At 36.3% G+C, this 26,151-nt stretch overlaps 2 protein-coding genes across 7 annotated transcripts; both read left to right on the top strand.

The window, feature by feature from the left end:
* Nucleotides 1-1,991: 1,991 nt before the first annotated feature.
* LOC110006332 (glutamate receptor 2.7) lies at nt 1,992-9,174 on the top strand. 5 transcript variants are annotated; one of them, XM_088854343.1, is made up of 6 exons: nt 1,994-2,410; nt 2,857-3,251; nt 3,332-4,176; nt 5,129-5,441; nt 7,105-7,511; nt 8,248-9,174. In XM_088854343.1, exons 3-6 carry the CDS (start codon nt 3,382-3,384, stop codon nt 8,833-8,835), a joined length of 2,103 nt encoding a protein of 700 aa, XP_088710469.1. In that variant the 5' UTR covers nt 1,994-2,410; nt 2,857-3,251; nt 3,332-3,381; the 3' UTR covers nt 8,836-9,174. The 5 variants fall into 5 exon arrangements, 4 of the variants coding, with proteins under 4 accessions (XP_006845549.2, XP_020523645.1, XP_088710469.1 ...); XM_088854342.1 differs by having other exon boundaries at nt 2,020-2,410; nt 2,825-3,251; XR_016046344.1 differs by having other exon boundaries at nt 1,992-2,410; nt 2,825-4,176; nt 7,094-7,511.
* An 8,651-nt stretch (nt 9,175-17,825) lies between these two features.
* Nucleotides 17,826-25,761, top strand: LOC18435438 (glutamate receptor 2.7). 2 transcript variants are annotated; one of them, XM_006845483.4, is made up of 5 exons: nt 17,826-18,084; nt 21,168-22,495; nt 23,600-23,912; nt 24,354-24,760; nt 25,173-25,761. In XM_006845483.4, exons 1-5 carry the CDS (start codon nt 17,832-17,834, stop codon nt 25,425-25,427), a joined length of 2,556 nt encoding a protein of 851 aa, XP_006845546.3. In that variant the 5' UTR covers nt 17,826-17,831; the 3' UTR covers nt 25,428-25,761. The 2 variants fall into 2 exon arrangements, 1 of the variants encoding a protein (XP_006845546.3); XR_016046343.1 differs by lacking the exon at nt 23,600-23,912.
* The last annotated feature ends 390 nt before the right edge of the window (nt 25,762-26,151 follow it).

The following is a 26,151-nucleotide window of genomic DNA, read 5'->3' as shown; positions in this document are numbered from 1 at the left end:
TATGAAATTAAGTATTATCTTAAAATCAACATTAAAACAATATTTTCAATAGATTTTTTAGGTGCATATGTGATTCTACATTTTAATCGTTGCAACCTTATTAAAACTTTTCCCTTATATAATATTTTCATATTGCCTTTTTTTTACTTTTATATTTTAACCCTAAGAGATCTGCTCGAGTCTGTGTGGGGCCCACGAGAGAAGAATACCAAGAGACGCGTTAAATGACTGGAAAGTCATGCCCCACGTCATGTTGTATTCCTTGACGCGTTGAATAATTGGCAGGGAAACAAATAGCAATTTTATTGTACGCATGGTCTGCAAAGCAAAGTTGCCAGGTAATGCATGGTCTGCAAAGCAAAGTTGCCGGGTACGCGTTGATATATATATATATATATATATATATATATATATATATATATATATATATATATATATATATATATATATATATATATATATATATATATATATATATAGGAGGAAGAGGCCGGCGCTTCAACACAATCTACTCGAATCTGATTGAAGCAACCTGAATCTGATTGAAGTGGCAGCATTAGGGCTTTGCTTTACTTCAATCTAATATAAATTCGAAAGCTTTGGCCAAAGCAAAGCGAATTTGGTAACATTGCTACAAAGCGACTGTTTATCTTTTGTACAAGAATGTCATAACTATTTCTACTAATTAAAGGTCAAATTGGATGATTTAGGGTGAGTCACGGTATTCAATATATATATATATATATATATATATATATATATATATATATATATATATATATATAACTTTGTATATATTCAATGGTACTCTTAGAACCACTCATTTTAAATGTTATGGGATAAGAGTGATTGTGATCTTCTTGTACAAAAGATACAGAGTCTCTTTCTAGACAATCTTTTACTATACGGTTAACATTTTCTTGGTTTTTAAGCCCAGGTTTTAATTTTAGGTGTGGTTTTTATTTGTAATTTTAGCTCCACTCTGATGTGAGCAACATTGAATTATTTTAAAATTTTATTATTATTTTGTGACATTTAGGGCAGTACGTTATCTCAAAAATCAAAATGCCCAATATCTGGTCTTAGTCCAAATATGGAGATATTAGATATGGGAAATGCTAGTGTAGGCCAGTAGGCCTACAACTAAATATGGGACCAACAACCTAAATTGAATTTGGGCCGAGTCAATGATCACTATTGCATTTCATATTTGAATTTGAATTTTTTTTTTTATAAATCTAAATCACTTGAAGTATTGAACATGTGTTCTTTAAAAATAAAAGAGTCCAGTAAAAATATCAAAAAAATGTTTCATGAGAAATAAATTGATCAAAATACCTCCAAAATTTTTTTAAGGGTATTTTAGTTAATTTATATCTTGTGAATTATTTTTAAAATATTTTATTAGATGCACTTGATGAGAAGAATAAATATCTAAAATTTTATTTGATTTGGGTTTGTAAAAAAAAAAATTAAAATCTAAATATAAAATGAAATCATGTTCGTCAGATCGGCCCAGTTAGGTCCATACGTGGCTATTTAACAATTCCCATTACATATTGCCTCTCGTTAGAATTTCTTTTAAGAATAATATGGTAGGGGCCCATACTCACGATAGGAAAAACATTTTGCCTCTTGTGTTAGAATTTATTTTAAGCATGAAATGGTATGGATCGATGTTCACGGTAAGAAAAGCTTTCAAGACATCACCCGACCAACTAACCTTTACCCCGATTCTAGGGCTGGGGCTAGGACCGTTTGATATCACCAAAATCAAATCGCCTCGTACTTGGACTAGATTGATACATAAATTCCATGTTACTTATGCCTACCTTCCTGGGGCGCTCTGACTTTTAGGGTATTGTACTGCACTACAGGTCAAAAAATAAAAAATAAAAAATAAAAAATAAAAAATTGAAAAGGAAATGATTTGATGGTGCTAATCGCAAAATCGGGTCAAATTATATAAGGGTGTGAAATTATAAAAAATATAGACCGTGATTCCACATTTATTTTCCCCACATATCGCATTGTGTAATGTTTTCCAAAGGCTTTGGCATTTGAGGTTGCTCCTCTGAGACCTTTCCATTAAGAATTCTCTCTCTAACATAATATTGCCTGTCTCTCTCTCTCTCTCAGATAATATTGCCCCATGATATGGCGGGTGGTTTGCTTTTGAGAGTGTTTATTTTATCTCTGGAACTGTTGACTGGATTGAAAAGAGCAGATTGTTATTCTGATGTTAATGTTGGGTTGGTTTTGGTTATGGATTCATGGGTTGGGAGAGTGGGAAAAATGTGCATAAGCATGGCCCTTCAAGATTTCTACGAGGACCACCCTAACTTCACCACTAGACTCACTATCTCAGCGAGAGATTCAGGTGGAGATGTTGTCAAGGCTGCTTCAGCTGGTAATCTCTCTCTCTCTCTCTCTCTCTCTCTCTCTCTGGTCTATCATTTGATGTCCTCTGTTTTAACCACAACCACATCCTCTAATTTTGAGGTTGTAGTTTGGGCATGGTTTTACAATGTTTCCAAAGTTTCAACCAATGCCCCAACATCTCTAAGAAAAGAAATGCATATAATGAACGCATTGGAGTTTCCTACAGTAGTTTAACTTCATCCCAGCCGTCAGATGTCAATAGCACAGCTGTGCTTTTATCCGATGAAGGATAACACTCCCTGGTATCCATTGCGGACATGATGAGATGCTGCTCAAGTAGTGTAGGAAGCTTCAGTGGGTTCTTTGTAAATTTAAACCACTGAAAACATAAGCAAAAATTACTTCCACGGTCTCAGCACATACAACCCTTTGTGCTACACAGCTTTAGACCTGATGAAGAACGTACAAGTGCAGGCCATAATCGGTCCCCAAACGTCGGAAGAGGCCGATTTCGTCGCCAATCTTGGAAGCAAATCTCAAGTGCCCATCCTCTCTTTCTCTGCAACCTCTCCATCTCTTTCTTCAACTCGCACTCCATACTTCATCCGAGCGACCCCTAACCATTCCACCCAGGCGAAACCCATCGCTGCCCTCTTCAAGGTATACAGATGGAGAGGGGCGGTAGCCATATACGAAGACTCCGACTATGGGACCGGCTTCATCCCCTACTTAACCGATGCCCTCCAGGAAGTCGACTCCCAGCTTCAGTACAGATGTGTGCTTCCCCCCTCTGCTCCTGAAGGCCTAATCAGAGAGGAACTCTTCAAACTGATGACCATGCAGACCAGGGTCTTTGTGGTGCACATGAGGTATCCTCTTGCCTCTAAATTTTTTCTTCAGGTACAACAAATCGGCATGATGAGTAGAGAGTATGCCTGGATCATAACAGATGGGATAGCAGGCATCCTCGACTCCTTGGATCCAGCAGTCATAGATTCAATGCAAGGGGTCATCGGTGTGAAATCCCACGTCGCAAACTCCGATCGCCTGGCGAATTTCACGACGAGGTGGAGACGGCGTTTTCGACAGGAGTACCCAGATGAACTACATATCCCGAGCTTAACCATTTTTGGCATAAGAGCGTACGACGCAGCCTGGGCTCTTGCTCTGGCAGTAGAAAAATCCGGCACCCGAGCCTTCAGTTTCCTGCCACCAATCGCCGGAAAATCGACCGGAAATTTTACCGACGTGTTGGCTTTAGGAACTTTACCCTCAGGACCAAGACTACGAAGATCCATCTTAGCCACAAATTTTGAGGGCTTAACGGGGAATATTGAATTTGTTAATGGCCAGGTCGAAGCATGCACTTTTCAAATAATCAATGTGATTGGGAACCAGGCACATGAAGTTGGACTCTGGTCACCAGAATTTGGTCTCTCACCCTACAAAAAAATATCAAATGGCGAGGAGGTCCTTGGTGTACACGTGGACGAATTATGGCCGGTGATCTGGCCCGGGAGATCAATGGCTGTGCCCAAGGGCTGGGTGATCCCCACAAACCAAAAGAAGTGGAGAGTTGGGGTTCCCGTTAAGACCGGTTTTACGGAGTTCGTGAAAGTGGAGCGGGATCCGATTAACGGCAGGCGAACGGTAACGGGGTTTTCTATCGACGTGTTTGAGGCGGTCGTGGAGTCTCTGCCTTACGCCGTTACTTACGAACTTATTCCCTTTGAAGATAGCCATGGAAGAGGCGCTGGGACATATAATGACATGTTGGATCAAGTTTATTTTGGGGTATGGCTCAAAGTGCTTGTACCTTCCCGTTTGAAATGTTATACCAGTCGAGCAATGTTTTTTAATTCCGTTAAAAGATAGATCGATCAAAATGCCTTTAAAATTTTCAAAGGTATTTTGATCTGTTTATGTTTTGTGAAATATTTTTTCAATATTTGTATTAGAATCACATATTTTTTAAGATTAAAAAAAAAAGAAAAATAAATAAATTTCAAGTGATTTTGATTTGTAGAAACAAAACAAAAATTCAAATACAAAATGAAATTGTCGCCAATAAGTCTCTCAAGTAGAGGACTAACCAATAATGATATGTTATTTGAATCACTTGATGAAGATCTGACGACTGTGATTCCAACCATATTACTATTTATTATAGCTGTCTAGTTATTGTTAGCTTTTTCATATATATATATATATATATATATATATATATATATATAACCATCCCAAAATAGAGGGGATAAGGCGATGATGATGAGCATATGTATCCATGTTCAACTTAAATCCCTTTTGCACAAGGATGAGGTTTCTATAAATCCTAGGCTTTATAAAAATAAAATAAACCCTCATCTCAAATCCTCGTCCGCAAAGCACTTTCGGCAATGAAAATCTCTATGAATGCTCTAAAATCAATTTTTAGCACTGACAATGAAATCCGAAACTCAAAAAATGGTAAAGCTCGTGTAAATCTATGAACACTTATTTTCAAGGTGAAATGGACGGTCTAGATAATTTGTTATAATACACACTATTTTTAGAGCTTGAAATCCTAATTATTTTTCACTACTACACTATAATGTTCTTGCCAAAATAATTGATGTAAGTTTTTCCCATACTTAAATTAGAATTTTCGATAAGTTATGAAGTGAGGCTTTATTTATTTTTGATAGGGGTGCAGCCCTATCAAATCAGTTTCCTTTGCTGCATAATTCTAACTCGTTTCGATGATTAGAACTATGATGCGGTTGTGGGAGACGTTTCTATCACTGCTAATCGATCGAACTACGTCGATTTTACGCTCCCATATACAGAGTCAGGGGTGACTATGGTAGTTCCAATGAAAAAGGAAAGAAGAAGCAAAGCATTGGCTTTCTTGAAGCCACTAACATTGGAGCTCTGGTTAATCACCACTGGTTTTTTCTTCTTAATGGCATTTGTGATCTGGTTTTTGGAGCATCGAATAAATGAAGATTTTCGAGGACCACTGTTAGAACAAATGGGCAAGGCACTTTATTTCTCCTTTTCCATGCTCGTATACTCTCACCGTGAGTACATCTCATTAGAAATCATTCTTTCAATTTCTTATTTACTGTATCGAACTAGATTATATGCTTGTCATTCTCCTTTTGCTTCATGTCTTAAGCAGATTTTCGGCTTATAACATGAAATTCATGCAACTCTACCTTTTACCTTTCCTAGTGCTCTTCTTTTCATTTTTATTTTTAGGAAAATTCATAAAATAAACAAAAAGTAAAGCCTTTTATCATTTTACCTTAGATGTTTTTGATATATCTCAAAACCCATTTCAATGTGTTATTTGATGGACTATTTGGGAATATTGTTCACAAAAATGATGAGCTACTTGAAACTAATAAATAAAGAGTATGATGTTGAATAGTTCAAAACTAGGTGTAGTGTAAAAGTTCATTACCTTTTACAAGCAAAAATCTTGGGCTTTTTTTAAAGAGTAATGATTTTATAGGACTCTCCCTCATTTATGTGTATAGGACCCCAAATGATCACCATTAAAATTAGCACGTATCCCTAGAAAAGATATCACATGGATGTAGGACTTGACTTTTCTATAGATCCGTGTCAAATTTAATAGTGATCTTTTGGGGTCCTACACACATGGGTGGAGAAGGGTCCTATAAGATCATTTCTCTTTCTTAAATACGGCATATAATTTGAGAGGCAGTCACAATCTTGCAGAGAGAGTCTTGCCATTGTTTGAGTTTTTCTCTTTTTTTAAAAAAAATAATTGTTTCCTATTGTTTATTTAATTTGTGAGAGGGTGTTTCGGTCCAAAGCTTTGAAATAACATGTGGGGTTTGTTGGGAAAAATAAAATAAAATGGTGGAAAAATTTTATTTGATATTTGAGAAAATTTTGATCTTTTTTGAAAGGCTTCCCTTGATTTTAACAACATCCCCAAGTTTCCATATATTAATCTCAATGCTAGCTTACTGAATGCTAGCATTCCCCTCCTGTTTTAGTCCATTTTTTCATTACCAAGATGCCCTTTTCTTCCATGTCATGGACAAGAAAATCGACTCAGCAAAAGGTACTCAGCCCTTGGCCAAGCCGCATTACTCGGGCACATCTGAGTAACTCGCCTCTCCAGCCCTAGTTTTAAAAAAATAAAAAGTAATTTCCTCGAGCCCCATCTTAGTTTAAAAAATAAAAATAAAAATGCAAAAAAAGTAGTTATATATAATAGGGAAAAGTTTATATAGAGCCGAGACTCTAAACAATCAAATTTGAGCCTACCTCAAAACTTTTAGTAGAAGAAGTTGTTTTGATGCCCAAATATCATCAAATTGGTCATTTCGACATCAAGATGCATAGACATGAAAAAAATGGATTTCAAGTTTTAAAAATAGTGTATTTTGTAATGCATTTTTGAACTGTCATTTTTCAATATTTTCAAATTTTCATAGATCTATGTATCTTAAACCACATTTCTCAACATTATTTGAGGGTAGGCTCTAATTTGATTGTTTAGAGCCTAGGCTCTATTCAAACTATACCCTATATAATATAGCCTTTCCTTTGGTTGTAACAATCATCAAATGGTGGCACATTATTTTACATAACCAATAAAAATGGGCGTACAACATAACTCTTTGCCGAGTCCAAGTGACCTCAGCCAACACATTGAATCCATATCATGTACTCTTAATCTGATTTTTAGTAGATGTTCTACAGGTGATAGGATAACAAGCAACTTGACACGATTAGTGATCATCCTATGGCTATTTGTCGTGCTTATATTAAGTAGCAGTTACACAGCGAACTTGGCCTCCATTTTCACAGTAGAACAATTGCAACCTACTGTAACTGATCTTCAAACTCTTATAAATAATGGGGACTACATAGGATACAATCATGGATCTTTTGTGAAGGGCTTGTTGATGAAGAGGGGCGTCCCAGAGTCAAAGCTGAGGCCTTTTGCAACTATCGACTGCTTTGCTGAAGCCTTGTTAAATGGAAGCTCACGTGGTGGAGTGGCGGCAATTGTTTTCGAGATCCCTAACGTTAAACTTTTTCTCGCTTGCTACCCTGACAAGTTCACCACCGCCGGGCCGATTAACAGAACTGGAGGCTATGGCTTTGTAATATCTCTCTATTTCTTTCTCTCTCTTTGTCTGATTTACCTTCATTTCTCTAAAAACAACTAGACTGCCATTAATCTTGATTCCTTGAAACGCTCTTTTCTTAAGAGATTGCTACATTTACCTGAAATATCGGCCAAGTTCCGAAGCTGGTTAGCATATTTACATGTAGAAAAGTTTTTGTTGAGCCCACCGATTCATGCATCCACCCTGGGTTTTACAAATCAAGACATATTCTAAACGTCTCCAAATCTGTTTTCACCTCAAATCCTTGAATTTGTAGCTGCAAAAATAGTAAAGGTCTAATGAACTCAGTAGAATTGAAATAAAGGTCCAAACAAAAAGGGTAGAAGGTAGAGCTTTTTAAGGCTCAATACTACATATTTTTTCAGATAATTGATCACAGTGGTCGATATGACAGATTTGTGAAGCTTTGAATTTTCTTTCCATTTCCGACGTGGATATGGAAGTACAGTCATTATCGGGCCCGCTGGCTCTCAGGCTAGTCGGAAGTTGGGGCAGGGTTTATGCCTCAGGCCTGATGCTGGCCCCATAGTTCTGAATATATTCTGGCCAAGTCTGGGTCTGGGCTAGCACTAGCCCAACTTAGGCCCAGCCTGAAAAGCTTTTCAAGTATATACTACATGTATCAATTTTTCATAGTTGTATGGGGCCTCCCTGATTTTGATTTTTTGTTTTTAAATATAAGTAAATAAGATTCTTGCTCTTTGAACAGGTGCTCCCCAAAAACTCCCCATTACTATCTGACATTTCCAGTGCAGTTCTGAACATAACTGAGGGAGAAAAGATGGTGGCCATTGAGAACAAGTGGTTTGGGAAGCAAACAACACAATCAAGCTCATCTCCTGCTGATGCCTCTGAAGCACTAAGCCTTGACTGCTTTTGGGGTCTCTTCCTCATTGTGGGGGCAACAGCCATTGGAGCCTTGATAATATTTGCCATTGGGCTTTGGAATGAGAATCAAAATAGGGCTTTAAATGAATTTCCACTAGCTGACCCAAATCTATGGCAGAAGATAGTTGCCCTAACAAAACTCTTTGATGAGAAGGACCCTTTACCTCATAACTTCAAGACAAGAGAGATTGGTGTGAGAGAAATTGAGTTCAATAGAGATGGAGTCTTGAGTACTAGAGAAGACCCTTTAGGACTCGGTGCATTAGGGGATGTTCTCTCCAATGAGGGCACCACTCTGTCTCCTCGCACCACAGCCTCAGTTGGTGATGCTCCTATGCCTTCACCTCTCTCTTCTTTGGAAGATGATGATACATTTCTTCCCCTAAGGGATCACGCTCAAGAAATGTAGATGTAGTATGTATTTTACACTTGGTATACAGGTTTGGCTTATATCTCTCAAGCTGGCCTAAGGATAGGTTATTCCATTCCAAACCATGGTTTGGGGGCATTTCATTGACAAGTTTATTTGTAAAAATCAGAAATATAAAACTTTAGTTAGTGGCTTATTTGTGCATCACCACTCTTTCCTTTGTTTGTATGAGGATGATTCTCCTCTTGCCAATGCCGATCATGTTCAAAAACCATATTGTTTATGTAATATGTATTATATACTTGCTATAAGCTACTTTCACGATTGGCTTATGTGAATTAAGCAAATATTAAGGGTGCTCCTTGATTCCATGCCAAACCATGGTTTGGGGGCATTTTAAATTAATTTTGTTTTGTTTTGAAGTCCATGTTAAACGAAAGTTCACTTGTAAATAAATAACCCATCAATGAGATAGAGAGAGAGAAAGAAAGAGAGAATTCGCCCTGTTTGGTTCTAGGACCTCTTTTTGTTTCATCTCCTAAACTCACTCATTTGTTGACTGTGGTTGGCGAAGACTGAATAAATCCATCTATTAAGCACTGAAAAGCCAAAACCCTTGAACTCTGCAGTTTCTAGGGTTCAAAAAACTTCAAAATCTTATCCTAGGGCTTACTTGTCTGAGCGTAGTGTCACCAAATCGCAAGTATCGTTTCCCTCTGGTCACAATGTCCTCGTTCTTAGTGGTATACTACCATTGGAGTCTAAATTCCCAACAGTATTTTGGGAATAATCTCGGCCAAGCAATTTGGTCTTTGGTCGAAGCGAGTTACTCAGGTGAGCCTTTGATCTCAGCATAAAAGGTTTCAAGCTTTCTTGTTGACCCCTAAACCCTAAAACCCTTACACCTTAAACCCTAAACCCTCTCTAAACTTGAGTCTTTAAACCGAACTAACAATGTTCTAAGTAGAGAACAATAATGGTTGGTAAGGGTGTCAATAGTTTGTCAAAGAGTTGGGACCTCCCTTAATTGTTAAGCAACTCACACTCCATGAAACTTTTCTAAACGCCAAAGATACATTAAATCTATAAGCGACAAGATTTAACCTAGTAATTAATATAAATAAATAAATAAATTATATATATATATATATATATGGGTTCGGTTCCTATAAGGTTGCAACCTTAAACAATCTAATTAAGGTTCACCTCCAAATTTTATCATAACATATAATTTTGTTGCAAAAAATTCTTAGGATTATTTTAAAATCTATTTTCATATATAGTAAGAAAAGCTTAAAATCCAAAAATAGTTAAAATCAAGGAGATCTATAAACATATGAAAATCTTCAAAATGGACGGTCTAGATAATGTGTTTCAAGATGCATCATTTTTTATACTCAGAAACTTTTTTTTATATATTCATACATCTCGGTGTCGAGATGATCAAATAGAGGGTTTTTCAATATTCAAACAGCCTTTTCAATAGATTTTTGAGGTGCATATATAATTCTACATTTTAAAGTTGCGACCTTATTTATATATATATATATATATATATGTCTTAAAAAATTTAATTCACAAGATTCAATGAGAACAATCCAAATTTTGAAGGGCAAGATCCAGGTATTCAAGAAATTAAATCCAAACTTTTTTCCCTTAAAAATAAATATTTAATGATACCTAGATCCCAAAATTTCAAATAAAAAAAAGAAAAGCTTTGAGTTATTCTTATGCCCGACGGAGTTGTTGTGCAGTATGCCCCCACAAATACGATACTCCCTCATATAAAAGCTCATTTGGGGGACGTTTTGTCAAGCAATCGTGTTTTTTAGTCCACTTGTAGGACCATAATTCACAAAGAGTCAAAGACCTCTCGGTGAATACTTTCAAAACGTTCAGTCTATTTCTTTGGGTTACTCTTGAAGATTATCACTTTCCAAAAGATATGAATAGACCTGGTATGTATCTTAAAAGATTTGCTTGTCAATGAAATGGGGAAGGTGGACCGACTCAGATTGAACCAGCCTCATTCAACAGCCAAATTTGATTTTTTTTTATTATCTTTTATTTAAAAATAATATGAAAATTGGGCAATAGCTTCATTTTTATAAGTAGAATTAAATAAAAATAATGAAAAGAAATCAATATGAAATATTGATCAAAATAAATTTAAGGGTATCTTGGTTATTTTTTATTTAAAATAATTTTAATTATATTTACTTAGTTACATTTATAAAAATACATCTTCCACCCAAAAATTTAGATAAATATCTTATTTTAAAAAATTAAAAAAAATAATGAGACTAATTCTTAGCCAGGCCTTGTCAACTCAACCATTGGAACGGTCCTTTGTGAAATGGGCAAGAAATTTGGTTTGGATGAACATATTTTTAAAAGATCATGGTTTGACTAACCGAGGTCCCAAGTTCAAAAGTTCAAACACGCAAGTTTGTTGATTGAAGGAAAATTCCTTTGTGCATCTACATGGACGTAACTTGTGCGTTCAACTATCCAATCTTTAAGTTTATTCGATTATTTAACTCTTTCATTATTTTATAGCTATTCTTTGTTATTTAAGGCCAAAGACATGTACTTTTCAGTAAATTAAAATGGACTAAAGAAAAATACTTTATAAATTTATATATAAAACTGCCTATAAGTTGATCTCATGTACGGCAAAACAACCAATAACTTATTATTATGAAAATTACTTTTATATTGCAGAGTCTCATAGTGAGGTCTCTGACTCCATTTCCACCAAAGGGTGGGGCCTAAATCCCCACTTACTAACAACTTTAGTTTAGAAAAGGGGCTGGGATTGTGGTGGTAGCATCCTCACATCCAGTTACCACATCGTGGTATCCATTCCTACTGCTGACATCTAATCTATTGAAAAGGGCAGGGATCGTGGTGGTAGCATCCCCACATCCAGATACCACATCATGATATCCACATCTACTGACACCTAATATATTGAAAAGGGCAGGGATTGTGGTGGTAGAATCCCCCCATCCAGGTACCACATCATGATATCCACATCCAGATACCACATCATGATATCCATTCCTACGCACCACCCAATTAACACTTTCAAAATGTAACTTCCTAATGTATTGAAACCACATCATGATATCCATTCCTACCGCTGTACCCCCAATTAACGCCTTCAAAATGTAACTCCCTAATATATTGAAAAAACAGATATTGGTTCGTCAAAAAATACGAAACAGACAAATTGGCCCTCAGCCAACATAATGGAATCAACATACGAAACACGAGATTGGCCCTCAGCCAATAGAATGGAATCAACATACAAAACACGAAACAGACAAATTGGCCCTCAGCCAATAGCAATGCGAGCATGGAATCAACATACGAATCATGACTGCTCGGAAATAGACAAATTGGCCCTCAGCCAATAGCAATGCGAGGATGGAATCAACATACGAATCATGATTGCTCGTTTGGTTCGTGCGTAACAGTTTGCATATGTGAAACAATTCCCTTCCAATCTTGTTTTTTCCCATGTTTGGTTCAACATTTATGGAAATCATGTGTACTTAGTTTTTTATGTTTGGTAACCCATTGGTAAACTATCTCCTACTCTTTCTTTCTCACTCTAAAAAACAATTTTATCTTTTTAGAAACCAAATCTCTCTCTCTCTCTCTAAGTTCCAACCTCTCTTTCTCTCTCTAAAATACTTTCTCTCTCTAGAAACCCAATCTCTCTTTCTCTCTCTAAAAACCTATTTCCTCTATCTAGAAACCCAATCTCTCTTTCTCTCTCTAAAAACTCATTTTCTTTCTAGAAACCCAATCTTTCTTCTCTCTTAAAACCACTCATTTTTTCTCTCAAGAAACTCAATCTTTATTTCTCTCTTTAAAACTCATTCTCTCTCTGGAAACTCAATCTTTCTTTCTCGCTCTAAAAACTTAATATTTCTTTCTCTTTAAAAATCCAATCTATCTATTTCTATCTAAAAACCTATTCTCTCTATAAACCCAATATCTCTTTCTCTCTCTAAAAACTTATTTTCTCTCTCTAGAAATCCAATCTCTCTTTCTCCCTCTAAAACCCATTCTCTATCTAGAAACTCATTATCTCTTTCTCTTTAAAAACCCAATCTCGCTTTCTCTTTCTAAAAACATATTTTCTCTATCTAGAAATCAAATATCTATTTTCTCTCTAAAAAACCATTATCTATAAAAACTCAATCTCTCTCTAAAAATCATTTTCTCCCTCTAAAATATATTTGTCTTCATCTCTCTAAAACACAATTTCTCTCTAATACCTCTCTCTTTCTCTCTCTAAAAACCCATTTTCTTTATCTAAAAACACAATCTCTCTTCTTTTGTAAAAACTCACTTTCTCTCTCTAAAAACCCAATCTCTCTCTCTAAAAAAACCCATTTTTTTCTAGAAACCCAATCTCTCTTTTTCTCTCTAAAAACCCATTTTTTCTCTAGAAACCCAATCTCTCTTTCTATCTCTAAAATTCCATTTTCTCTCTTTAGAAACCCGATCTCTCTTCCTCTCTTTAGAAATCCTTTCTCTCTAGCAACCAAATCTATCTTTTCTCTCTCTAGAAACTCATTCTCTCTAAAACCCAATCACTTTTCTCTTTTTAAAACCCACGCTCTCTAGAAATCAATATTTCTTTCTCTCTAAAAGTCCATCATCTCTCTAGAAAATCAATCTCTCTTTCTCTCTCTAGAAACCCATTCTCTCTCTATAAATCCAATTTCTCCTTTTCTCTTTAAAAACCCTCTCCCTCTAGAAACTAGCTTCAGAAAAGAGAGATATGACGGCCGAAAGAAAGAGAGAGAAAGAGATCTGGACTGAGGGAGGTCTATCATCTTCTCATTTCTCAATTCTCATGAATGGTAAAGCAACTGGTTTCTTTGGGAGCTTTGAGGTTTCAGACAAAGGGATCCACTATCACCTTTTTTATACAAATTGGTGGCGGAAAGTTTCAGTATTATGGAAGAGGTGTATCCTCACATGGTCTTATTTTAGGTATTGAAGTTGGGAACAATGATCCGACTGTTTCACATAATTTTTGTGATCCAAATGTAATGGAAATCAGTGGATTGTGGACATTTCTTTTTAAAGAGCGTTTAAATGGAAACATGGCTGAAAGTTAATCTCTCTAAAACCAAGTTGATCGGCATTGGATGTCCTCAAAATATAGTATCAAGGATGGCTGGTGTGTTAAGATGTGATGTTGAGAAGATGTCTTGCAAATGCTTGGGTATACTTTTGGTTGATTCGAGGCCCTCAAAGTATATTTGGGATTCAGTGATAGAGAGATTTAATAAAAAATTGGATTTATAGAAGGCAACGATTTTGTATTTTGGATGTCGATATACAATTATTAAATCTACTCTACCAACCTTCAAGTCTACTATATACCTTTATTTAGAACAGCTACACAGATTGTTAGTATTATTGAGAGACTTATGAGGAATTTTTTGTGGGGAGATGATGAAAAAAAGAAAAAAAATTTCATTTGATTAGTTAGGCTAAGGTGTGCGCACCTATAAAAGAAGGCAGTTTGGGGACTCGTAGATTGAAAAGCAAGAACTCTACTTTACTTATAAAATGGTTGTGGAGAGTTCGTACGCAACAAGGCTCATTTTGGGTAACAAGTTCTAAGAGAAAATATGGAATAGACCAACAATATGATATTATAAAGCCCCCAAAACATAAGGTCAATCTTTCCCATATTTTGAGGGGGATAGATTTTGAGAGACCTATTTATCTTTGCTACTTCCAGAAAGTAGTGGGTAATGGGGAATCTACACTTTTCTAGTATGATAAATGGTTTAGTGACTACCCTCTTAGATACCATTTCCCAAAAGTATTTTCTAAAGTTTCAAACCCACTAGCTACGGTGAGGGATACTAGTGGGGATGCTCATATTAACATTGTTTGGTCAATTCATTACAAGTACATGAGAATAACTAATACTTTTTATCCTTGAGTATCAAACCTTGTTGGACATGTTAAATAATGTCCAGCTTTCCCTAATGTACAAGATGATGTGATCTGGGACCTTACTACTTTAGGAACTTTTTCGATTAAGTCAGCTTATGCCATTATCTTCTGTGATTGATATAGACAACTGGATTTAGGACTTTCCCAAATAAACTTCATGTCCTGCTTAAAGTATAGTTGTCTTTTTAGATCTTATGTCAAGACAAGCTAGCCACTGTGGGTAACTTAAGAAACGGGGGTCTCATTTTAACCAATGTCTGCATGTTGTGCAAAGCTAGCAATGAAACGGCCCAACATTTATTCCTCTTCAGCCCTTTTATTTCTGATATTTGGAATTGTGTTCACCAATACTTTAATTTATCCAATCCAATTCCATAACATTGCAGGTTACTCATCACTCAATGGTTATCCTCTGGTATTCCAAAGGTGGCCAATATATTATGGCGTTCTTTGTGGGCAAGTGTCCTATGGGGTTTGTAGATGGAGAGAAATCGAAGAGTGTTTGAAGGAGTTATTAGAGATTTTGTTATGCTAAAATCTAATATTCTAGCCTTGGCAGCAGGTTGGTTCTCCTCTCACAAAAATAGTAGCTCTACATGAAGGAGTCTCGTCCTTAATAACCCCTTAACAGTGGTAACTTTAGGTAACATGAGATCTGGCCAAAGAGTTGTTGTTTGGTCTCCTCCTCCATTATGCTCAATTAAATTGAATTTTAATGGTAGTAACTTTGGGAATTTAGGAGTAAAAAGCTATGGTGGGCTGATTAGAAATCATTTGGGCTATGTTTTATGCTCATAACCAGGTCCTTATAGTATTGCTACCGCAAATGAAACAAAGGATAGAGGTCTCTTGGGGATATTGAAACTCCTTTCACGTTAGGAAGGGCAGAAGATTATTGAATGAGACTCAACAAATGTCATAGCTTGAAGTAGTGGAGAGTTCAATGTTCGATGGAGTATTAGAATTTTGTTTGATGAGATTAGGAACATCCTTTTTTGTTTCAATGCTATCTTGCAACATTACTTTCGTTAGGCGAATGAGGAGGCAGACGCCTAGGCCAAAGGAGAAGCTAACTTCCCTTCTTTGGTTATTAATTTTTCCTAATGGTTCCTCTTGTTTTGCTTCATGTATCTTTTGTATCGTGTAATACTATTTTGAGTTAATAGAAAGTTTGTGTTAATGTTCAAAAAAAAAAAAATAGAGAGAGAGAGAAATGGGTGATGGAAAGAGAGAAAAATATTTTTCTTTCTTTTTTATTTTATTTTTATTTTTTTTCGTGGTTTCAACCCCTTGTTATAAACTTGAATGCAATATTTTTTCGAGTCTGCATGACGAGTAATGGATCGTCAAGAACTTACTCCCCATCTAGTGGGGTGGGGAATCCTTTTCACACTATTTGCTCCTTGTGGTGGTAAAACTATTTCCTATGAAAAGGTTTTCATCGACTTCACACATGAACCAAATATGTGTAACCAATGGTTTAAAAAACGGATCGGTGACTCGGATCGGGCTTCCAAAAAACCGATCCGGATCGGCGAATCGACGATCCGGATCGGGAATCGGGTGAATCGGTCAGAATAAAGCTTAAAAAAAATTCAAAAAAATTATTAAAATTCATTATAAATATTGTTTTTTAGGAATTCAATAAAAAACGAGGGTACTCCATTAAGAATTTTCATGTTTTTGAATGAATATGCGAATATTGATATGTTCTTTCCCTGCATGAACCGCCATTCAGCATTTAATTTACAGTATTTCCTGCTCATCCCTACACTGTTGCTGTTGGGACTCGATATGTGAATAATATGGCTGGGATAGGGTGGTCTCAGAATCATCATCTCTCTCATTTTCTCTTTGAATAATATGGATTAAAAAAAAAAATAACAAATTTTCAAAAAAATCAATCATGGATTAAAAAAAAAATCACAAATGTTCAAAAAATTCTATCATGGATTACAAAAAAAAATTCGATCATGGATTAAAAAAAAAAATCACAAATTTTCAAAAAATTCAATCATGGATTACATAAAATTCGATCATGGATTACATAAAATTCGATCATGGATTTCATAAAATTCGATCATGGATTACAAAAAAAAACAAACAAAAAAAAACAAACAAAAAAAACAAAAAATTCAATCGTGGATTACAAAAAAAGAAAAAAACAGTTCGATCATGGATTACAAAAAATTCAAACATGGATTACAAAAAACTCTATCATGGGTTACAAAAAAAGCAAAAAACAAAAAATTCAATCATGGATTACAAAAAAAAAACAAACATTTCGATCATGGATTACAAAAAATTCTATCATGGTTACAAAAAAAAAAAAAAAAACAAAAAAATTGATCATGGATTACAAGAAAAGAAAACAAACATTTCGATCGTGGATTACAAAAAATTCTATTATGGGTTACAAAAAACCAAAAAATTCGATCATGGATTACAAAAAAACAAAAACAATTCGATCATGGATTACAAAAAAATCGATCAAGTATTACAAAAAAATCTATCATGGATTATAAAAAACAAAAAAAAACAAAAAACAAAAAAAAACAAAAAAAAAAAAAGAAATTCCGTACGGACTCGCCGATTCACTGTTCGGACTTGCCGATTCCGTACAGTGAATCGGCGATTCACTGTACAGAATCATCCGGTTCTCTCTAGAACTTGATGATTTCCGATTTTTTAGGCGATCCAGTCCCCTTTTCACGATTTCCGAGTCCGGTTCGACTCGGCGTTTTTTAAAACACTGTGTAACTGTTTGTTTCTTGTGCAGTTTGTTTCACGATGCAAGTTTTCCTACCAGCCAAACGAGCTCTAAGTCTCCGTCGTCTGTCAACTACTTGCATAGAACATTGACCAAAAGCCAATACAAGGGGTGCCGTGACAAAGGGGGATGCCCTCATTTCCACATACTTTATGAAGTCCCATGACCCTGTTATATGTGACCAAGGGGAATACCCTCATTTCCACATACTTTATGAAGTCCCATAACCCTATTATATGGGCTTTGGCCTAGGCTTTGGTTTACAGCCATGAAGAGAGAAATGGCAAGGGTTCTTCTTTTGAATGTTTTTCTTGTGTTCCTAACCCTGGCCAAAGGGGAAGAGAGAGATGTTATCAAAGTTGGAGTTGTTTTGGACATGGATTCATGGGTTGGGAGAGTGAGCAATATGTGCATAAGCATGGCCATTCAAGATTTCTACAAGAAGCACCCCAACTTCAACACTACCATACTTCTTTCTTCAAGAGATTCAGGTGGAGATGTAGTCCAGGCAGCTTCAGCTGGTACTCTCCCTATCTCCTCTATGTGTGTGGTCCTTGCGCAGGTCTAATCTTCTCAGTATGGTAACAATTTTTTCAAATATCTCCGAAGCTCTCTCTCTCCCCCCCCCCCCCCCCCCCCCCTCCCCCAGGAGGGACACATTTAATGCTTAGTCATAGATAAAACAAAAAAATTTGAATTATTTCAGAATTACTGAAAGTATGAAACAACATCATTTGTGAAGTTGAAAATTAGACATCCATTCGTGTGTTTGTGCACATTTTTTGGTGGATGAGAAGCAACTTAGCGAGGTATCCTGAGAGGAAAAGGTTCTTTTGGAGAGAGTGTGTGTTTTGTGAAGCCTCTTACGCCTAAGAGAGAAGTGAAGAGAAACCTCTTGAAGAGAGAAAGCGAAAGGAAAGAAAAAAACCCAGATAGAGAAAAACCTCTAGAGAGAAAACGAGCCTGGTATACTAAGAGAGAGTGTTTGCTTATTGGGAGAAGCAGTTGTTACACACTAAATACTTGTAATCCCTTTTGTTGAAGTGGACAGTGTGCCTCTCACATAAAGATAGCCCTAAAAGGTGAACCACTTAAAAAAAAAAAAAAAACTTGTGTTTCGGTGTTTGTAAGTATTGTATACTTGTATCTCTTCCTTTTTCTCATTTTTCTTTCAATAAGTTTTCAATATTTTGTCCTTGAAAGTTACACTCTCATTCTTCTTTCAATAAGTTTTCAATATTTTGTCCTTGAAAGTTACACTTTAGTAAGTGCATCCGCATACCCGTGAGAGGGCTCGTATTCAGCTGGGCATCCCGAGACTCGTCAAGGGCTCAGCTGCATGTTCCTTTTGAACGACTAGGTAGGAAATCGCCACCAACCAATGTGTGAAACCATTTAGTAGTGTCTCTGTCTATAGATAGATGGTGATGCTCCAGCCCACGTGGACAATGGAAGTTGTCTAACTACCATGACGGTGGTGAGCTCAATGATGTAGTGAAAGTCTTTGAAAGGGAAGGGAAATTACAGCACTCCAACCCACACCATCCATCGACAATGGATGGTGAATATGGAATCCGAGGGTTGGGTACACCCACTCAAAAGTGGCAAAAGGTTGGGCCTGGGCTAAACCAGGCCACGACTGGGCCTAATGCACCCAAAAGAAGAAAAGCATGAAAAGATAGGAAAATAAAGGAAAATAGGTCCCAATCTTACAAGGTCGGCCCAACTGGGCTCAGCCAGGTCCATTGCCTGCCCTACAAAAACACAACAGCGTATGGCTCATACTTTCTCCTTTCTAAAAATACAAAAAACATCAATTGCATAGAAGACAATTCCTCGACTTTTTGTGCACAGGACAATTCCTCAATTAAATGAAGAATGCTCGACCATGTGCTCTTATAAATGATGAGAGATCAAAAGATGGATTTAACGGAGTAAATCAATAGTCGAAACGTGTCCCCGGAAAACAAAACCTTAGGGAACAAAATGGTGCGGTGGCCCAGAACGTTTATTCGGATTTCCTGTTTGGTAGATTGGAGATTCGGATTGGCGATCTCGTCTACAGAACCAATCAGTGGTCTATAGAATCAATCATTAAAAGTTAAATAAATGAAAAAGAAAAAAAATGTAGGGTCGTTTTAGACGGGTTCTCTAACAAAACCAACGGTTCTGTAAGAGAACTCGCTAGAACCTGCAGTCTAATGGGGAGAACGAGCAGATTCTCGACATTTAGCAAAAACGATTTGAGCATGACGATTCCCAATTCGAATCAGCCGGTTCCGATCTGAATCGATTTTTTTTAAAATTTTGGGTGAAACCATTGGGAAATATTCAAAGAAGGGTGCGGTAGGTATAGAGCTGACGCTCTAAACAATCAAAGTAAATCACACCTTCAAATAGCATTGAGAAATATGGTTTCAATACTGGAAATCTTTGTGATAGCTTTAAAATATATTTTCATCTTAAATTATAAAATTTACAGCTTTAAAAATAGTGTAGATCAAGCAGATCTATGAAAACTTGAAAATCTTGAAAATGACGGTCCAAAACTGCGTTATAAGATGCACTATGTCCGAAACTTGAAATCATTTTTTTCTCTTGTTCATGTATCTTGATGTTGATATAATCAATTTGAAGATATTTGGACATCAAATAACCTCTTTTAATGAAATTTTTCAGGTGGGGTCTAATTTGATTGTTTAGAGGCTCGGTTCTAATATAAACTTTCTTCTTCAAAGAATAGGTTAGTTTTTAGGTTATCTTTACCCACACAGTCCCAACGGACCAAAAGTTGCGTGGCATGTACATTCTGCTGTTAAATACAACGATACGGTTTCTATGCGGCCAGCCCGCATATTGTAGAAATGTGGGCTTGGCAATAAATATAGTTTTTAAATATAATTTTATCCTAATTTTTAGAGAATATATAATCTTTAATATGGAGATCATGAATGTGAAAAAATATATATTTGAAAACTAAAAATAATAATTATATTTAAAAAACATTTGGGCTGTTAGTTACAATTGTTTTTAAATGGACCGCCTATTTGCATCCATCTTTAAGATGGGTGCTTTATACCTCTGGACCGCATATTGTATAAACGCAGTGGGTGCTTTATACCTCTGGACCGCATATTGTATAAACGCAGTCCAGCCAGCATGAAACAATTTTCCTAAATATAATTCGACGGTGTAGATTGCACTAGAAATCGAGATAATCGACTTTTTTAGTGCAATTTGCATTGTCTAACTACATTAGATTGTGCAGATGTCAGGAACCCACTAGAACATGTACTGGCCGAATACATCAAGCACCATTTTTAACAAATAACGACCATTGTTTTTAAAATTTTAAAAATAATAGTTATTATTTCATTATTTTCTCTTTTGATTATTTTACTAAGATGAACTAACACTTGAGATCATGGTCTGAGACTGTTTTCTGATAGCCACTATGTGATAGCCATGTTCTTTTTATTTGGGTGAATTGACACACTTGCATGTGTAATGTAAGCACACCCAGGATAAAACTAACATCGCCTCCCCTTCTTTCATCTGAGGTAAGGATATGTTGAAGCATTGGTCCTCTTTTTTTGTGTTTCAGCTTTGGATCTCATGAAGAATGAAGGAGTGCAGGCGATCATCGGCCCGCAAACATCTGCAGAAGCCGATTTTCCTGTTCATCTTGGACAAAAATCACAAATCCCTATACTCTGTTTCTCTGTGACCTCACCTTCTCTCTCGTCCTCGCATACTCCTTACTTTATTCGAGCGACCCCCAATGACTCGGCCCAAGCGAGACCCATTGCAGCTCTCGCAAAAGCCTACAACTGGAGAGAAGCTGTTGCCATATACGAAGACACCGAATATGGAGCCAGCTTCATTCCATACCTAAGAGATGCACTCCAAGAAGTTGGCTCTCAAATTCTATTTAGATGCGTCCTTTCCCCCATGGCTTCTGAAAAGTTAATCACCAAGGAGCTCAATAGACTGATGGCTATGCAAACCCGGGTTTTTATCGTTCATATGATGTCTTCTCTGGCCTCCCGATTGTTTCTGCAAGTACAACAACTCGGCATGATGAGCAAAGAATATGTCTGGATCATAACAGATGGGATCTCCAATCATTTAAACTCTATGGATCCTACAGTCAAGAGCTCAATGCAAGGGGTGATTGGTGTAAAAGCATACATACAGGAGTCGAAACATTTGGCTAAATTCACAGCTAGGTGGGAGCAGCAATACAAGGAAGAGTATTCAAATGAAAAAGAAATTCCAGATTTAAATGTTTTCGGTTTAAGAGCCTATGATGCAACTTGGGCTCTAGCTCTTGCAATTGAAAAATCTGGCACGGAAGCGGCAAACTTCCGGCAACCAATCCCTGGGAAATTGGCCGGAAATATGACGGATCTCTCAACATTACGAATTTCCATATCAGGACCAAAACTCCTGAGAGCCATCTTAGAGTCCCGATTTAGAGGTTTGACCGGCCAAATCCGGTTCATTAATGGAGAGCTTCTGGGTTCCAAATTTCAAATTGTTAACATTGTCAAAGAAGGTGTGAGAGACGTTGGGTTTTGGTCGCCGGAGTCCGGACTGTTACGTGGCTGGAAAATACGTCAGGAGGAAAAGGATCTCAGACGATTGATCTGGCCTGGTGGATCTGCGGTGGCGCCCAAGGGTTGGGTGGTGAACCCAAATGGTAAAGAGAAATTAAGGATAGGTGTTCCATTCACTCATGGGAAGTTTGTGACTGTGGAAGAAGACCCTATCAGTGGTGCCCAAAGGGTGACTGGTTTCTCTGTTGATGTTTTTGCTGAGGTTGTGAAAGTTTTGCCTTATAATCTTCCCTACGAGCTTGTCCCATTTGGAGATGGCCATGGCAAAAGTAAGGGAACATATGACGAGCTGGTTTACCAAGTGTTTCTTGGGGTTAGTATACTATTCAGTAGCCTTTTAATCCTCATTTTATCAATGAAAAGTACACAAAGACACCATTTACTTTTGGTACAAGAAGGTTATTATTATTCTTATCCAGCAGATTTCAAATTGGGTGGTTGTAAGAGTCTTATCGGCTACACTCAAAGATCAAAAAGAAATTTCTCGAACTTTTTGACACATTCCAACCCATCCAATTTGACATCTAATGGCTAAGAGTGATTGTGACTCCTTGTAATAAAGATAAATGATCACATAATATACACTCTTTTATCAAATATTATAGTTCATATAAAACGTCAATTTTAAACAATCAAAGTCAGGCACACCTCTAAATATATTGAAAGATGTAGTAGTTCACGTTGCAAAAAACACTATAATGATTTGAAAATCTATTTCCACTCCTCATTATGAAATTAAAGCTCCACAATAGTACAGATCAAGCAGATTTACAAATATTTGAAAATCTTCAAAAAAAATACGGTTCATATATTTTTGGATTGAATTAGAAGGGAAGAGGACCCCTACCCATTTTCTATTAAAAAATTGAAGCTAAATAGATACCTTCTTTTATTAGAAAACATTAACATAAGATGTCAACCTCTTATTGTAGTAGTAAGGAGTACTTCAAAAACCTACCAAAAGATATTGTTCCAACACTGCTAAACCCTCCAATTGATCATCTTGACCTCGAGATATATCGATAGCAAAAAAAATAATGATTTCAACTCTTGAAAATAGTGCATCTTGTAATGTATTATCTGGATCATCCATTTTCAATATTTTCAAGCATTTGTAGATTTACTCAATGTTCACCATTTTTTGAGCATTAAATTTCATTATTAGGAATGAAAATAATTTTTTACGCCATCACAAAGTTTTTGACATTAAAACTACTTCTTTTAGAATAATTTAGAGGTGCATCTTACTTGGATTGCTTAAGGTTGTCACTTTATACAAACCACAACGTTTTTTATATCCACACATCTCAAACCATAATCAAGTTTGAGGTGTGATACACACCAAGCTCTCGAATTTCACATTTGATAGCTAGGTAAAATTATGATCATCGTACATGCATTGTATTGGTGGTAATAGAACTACGATGCTGTTGTGGGCGATGTAACAATCATAGCGAACCGATCAAATTATGTCGACTTTACGCCACCATACACAGACTCGGGGGTGTCAATGATAGTGCCTGTTAAAAGGAAACACGGGAGTGATGCATGGACATTTTTTATGCCTTTGACATGGGAAGTTTGGTTGGTCAGCACTAGTTTCTTCTTCATCATAGCATTTGTGATTTGGTTTCTTGAGAATGGGAGAAACAAAGATTTTCAAGGTCCACTGAGAGAACAAATGGGCAAAGCACTCTATTTCTCCTTCTCAACACTAACCTTTTCTCATCGTGAGTATTTCTACCATGAAGTCTTTTTGTTTTGCTTTTTTTCTCCCAAATATATGTTCTTCCTATAATGAAAACCAGACCATTGGGTACACTAAAGACTATGTCAAAAAAAATTAGAAATTGTAGATAGTTTTGTTAGATTCTGTCCCCATTTGGTTGGGATAAGGATGGAGGTAGTTTTGTTAGACCGCGTTTTACCATGTGAATAGTCATTTTTCTGCTCAAATACTATATGATTTTCTATTTTAGCATTTTATGTTCCTTATTAATGTAAATGAACTAAGCATTTCCTTTTGATTTTCTTTTGCACTACTTAGCCATGAAATCATGAAATCATGACATCAAACAACTAGACTTCATTTGAACAACACCGTCTCGTTTTATAATGCTCAATATTTCTATTTGATGGCATTTATCTAATTAATAATTGATGTTTTCCAGGTGATAGGATAACCAGCAATTTGACTCGGGTTGTTATCATCTTATGGTTGTTCCTATTGCTTGTATTAAGTAGCAGTTACACTGCCAACTTGGCCTCCATTCTCACTGTAAAGCAATTGGAGCCCACTGTTACAGATATTCAATTTCTAATAAGAAATGGCGACTATGTGGGGTACCAAAATAATTCTTTTCTGGAAGGGCTATTGAAGAAGTTGGGGATCCCAGAATCGAAGCTAAGGGCCGTGCAGAAAGTCGATGACAATGCCAAAGCCTTGTCAAAGGGCAGCTCTAAGGGTGGAGTTGCAGCAATCTTTGATGAGATCCCCTACATCAAAAGTTTTCTCTCTGGCAACCTTGATAAGTTCACTATGGCCGGACCTACTTTCAAAACCGGAGGCTTCGGATTTGTATGTGTTTTGTGTATATGTGTGTGTATTTCAAATGGCAATTTGCTAAAAAGTACCCTTCAATCTCAAGCCAATCGTCATGGAGTCTTCCCACACAAACTTTAGGCAGTTTTTTCTATAGACAAAGTTAATCTTCCCACTCACTTACTAGTCTCCCCAAATAACATCCTACTAGAGAGGCTTCACCATGAACCATGAATTAATATCAATATGAAAGATTTTGATCCATATAAGTTTCCCTTTTACTCTTATCTCATTGTAAGAGTTACATCTATCGTTATAGAAATGTATAATACCAATGTTTAATGAGTGCTTACCTCATTCCAGTACTTGCTTTATAAAAGATTGGACTTCACAGCTGAATATCTGAATTTTCAGTATGTTCCATATCTGATTTTTCAGTATGTTCCAGGTACTTCCGAAGAACTCTCCAATGCTTTCAGACATATCTAGAGCTGTTCTAAATGTAACTGACGGAGGTGCCGTGGCAGCACTGGAGAAGATCTGGTTTGGGGAACAAACCACAAACCCAAACCTTTCGAATGTACGCACCTCCTATGGTCTGCAATTTGACAAATTCTTGGGCCTCTTCCTCATGGTCGGTACCTCTTCTATTGCGGCTATGGTCATATCCTCTTTTCAACAGTGCAATGATCATCGCAGTTAAGAAACTTGCAGAATGCACTGGACAATATTCACCAACATGGTAAACAATTTTATGAAGGGGATCTTTCATCCTGTAATTGGAAGTGGAAGAGAGATTTGGGATAGAGGAAAAGAGCTCAATAGAGAAGCCCCCAACATTTACTGGTCCTCCCTGCTTTGGCTTACGTTTGGAAAGCTTTAGCTGCAATGTTGGAACTCTCTCATGTGAAAGATGATGATATCTTTTGCCTACTTGGGCTTACTTATATATAATATAAATGTTTATTTATTTGGTAAGTTTAAATGTATACATGAAAACATTAGAGAGGCTTCAACTATCTCATTTCACTTTTCAAGATTGTTATCTTTATGGAACCTTGTTTCTCAATGATTCTCGTACAACCATTCATTTTGAATTTGAAATTTAAAAGACAAAAATGATTGTGACCTCCATGTACAAAAGATAAATGGTTTCTTTATAGAGAATACTATCTTTATTAAGGCGGGTTTTTTCGTAAGCCAACAAATCAGACATATTTTGGTTCACTAGTTTATTTAATGTGTGCCATGATGTAAAAAGTTATTATTCTTTTTATATTGATACAATATAATATTCTATATTTCTCAATGTAGTAGTGGTTGCAGAAATGTGCAGGAAAGAAGATTAAGATAGTATGACTCTATTCACACAAATGAACCCACGAACTAATATATCCAAGGCCAAGTTCACCTTTTACATTTCATGT

This window comes from Amborella trichopoda, chromosome 12 (assembly GCF_054954075.1).
Source record: "Amborella trichopoda isolate Santa Cruz 75 chromosome 12, AtrichopodaSantaCruz75HAP2 v2.0, whole genome shotgun sequence".
Lineage (NCBI taxonomy): Eukaryota > Viridiplantae > Streptophyta > Magnoliopsida > Amborellales > Amborellaceae > Amborella > Amborella trichopoda.
Note: the sequence above shows the minus strand (reverse complement) of the source record. Positions and strands in the feature narration are given on the sequence as shown.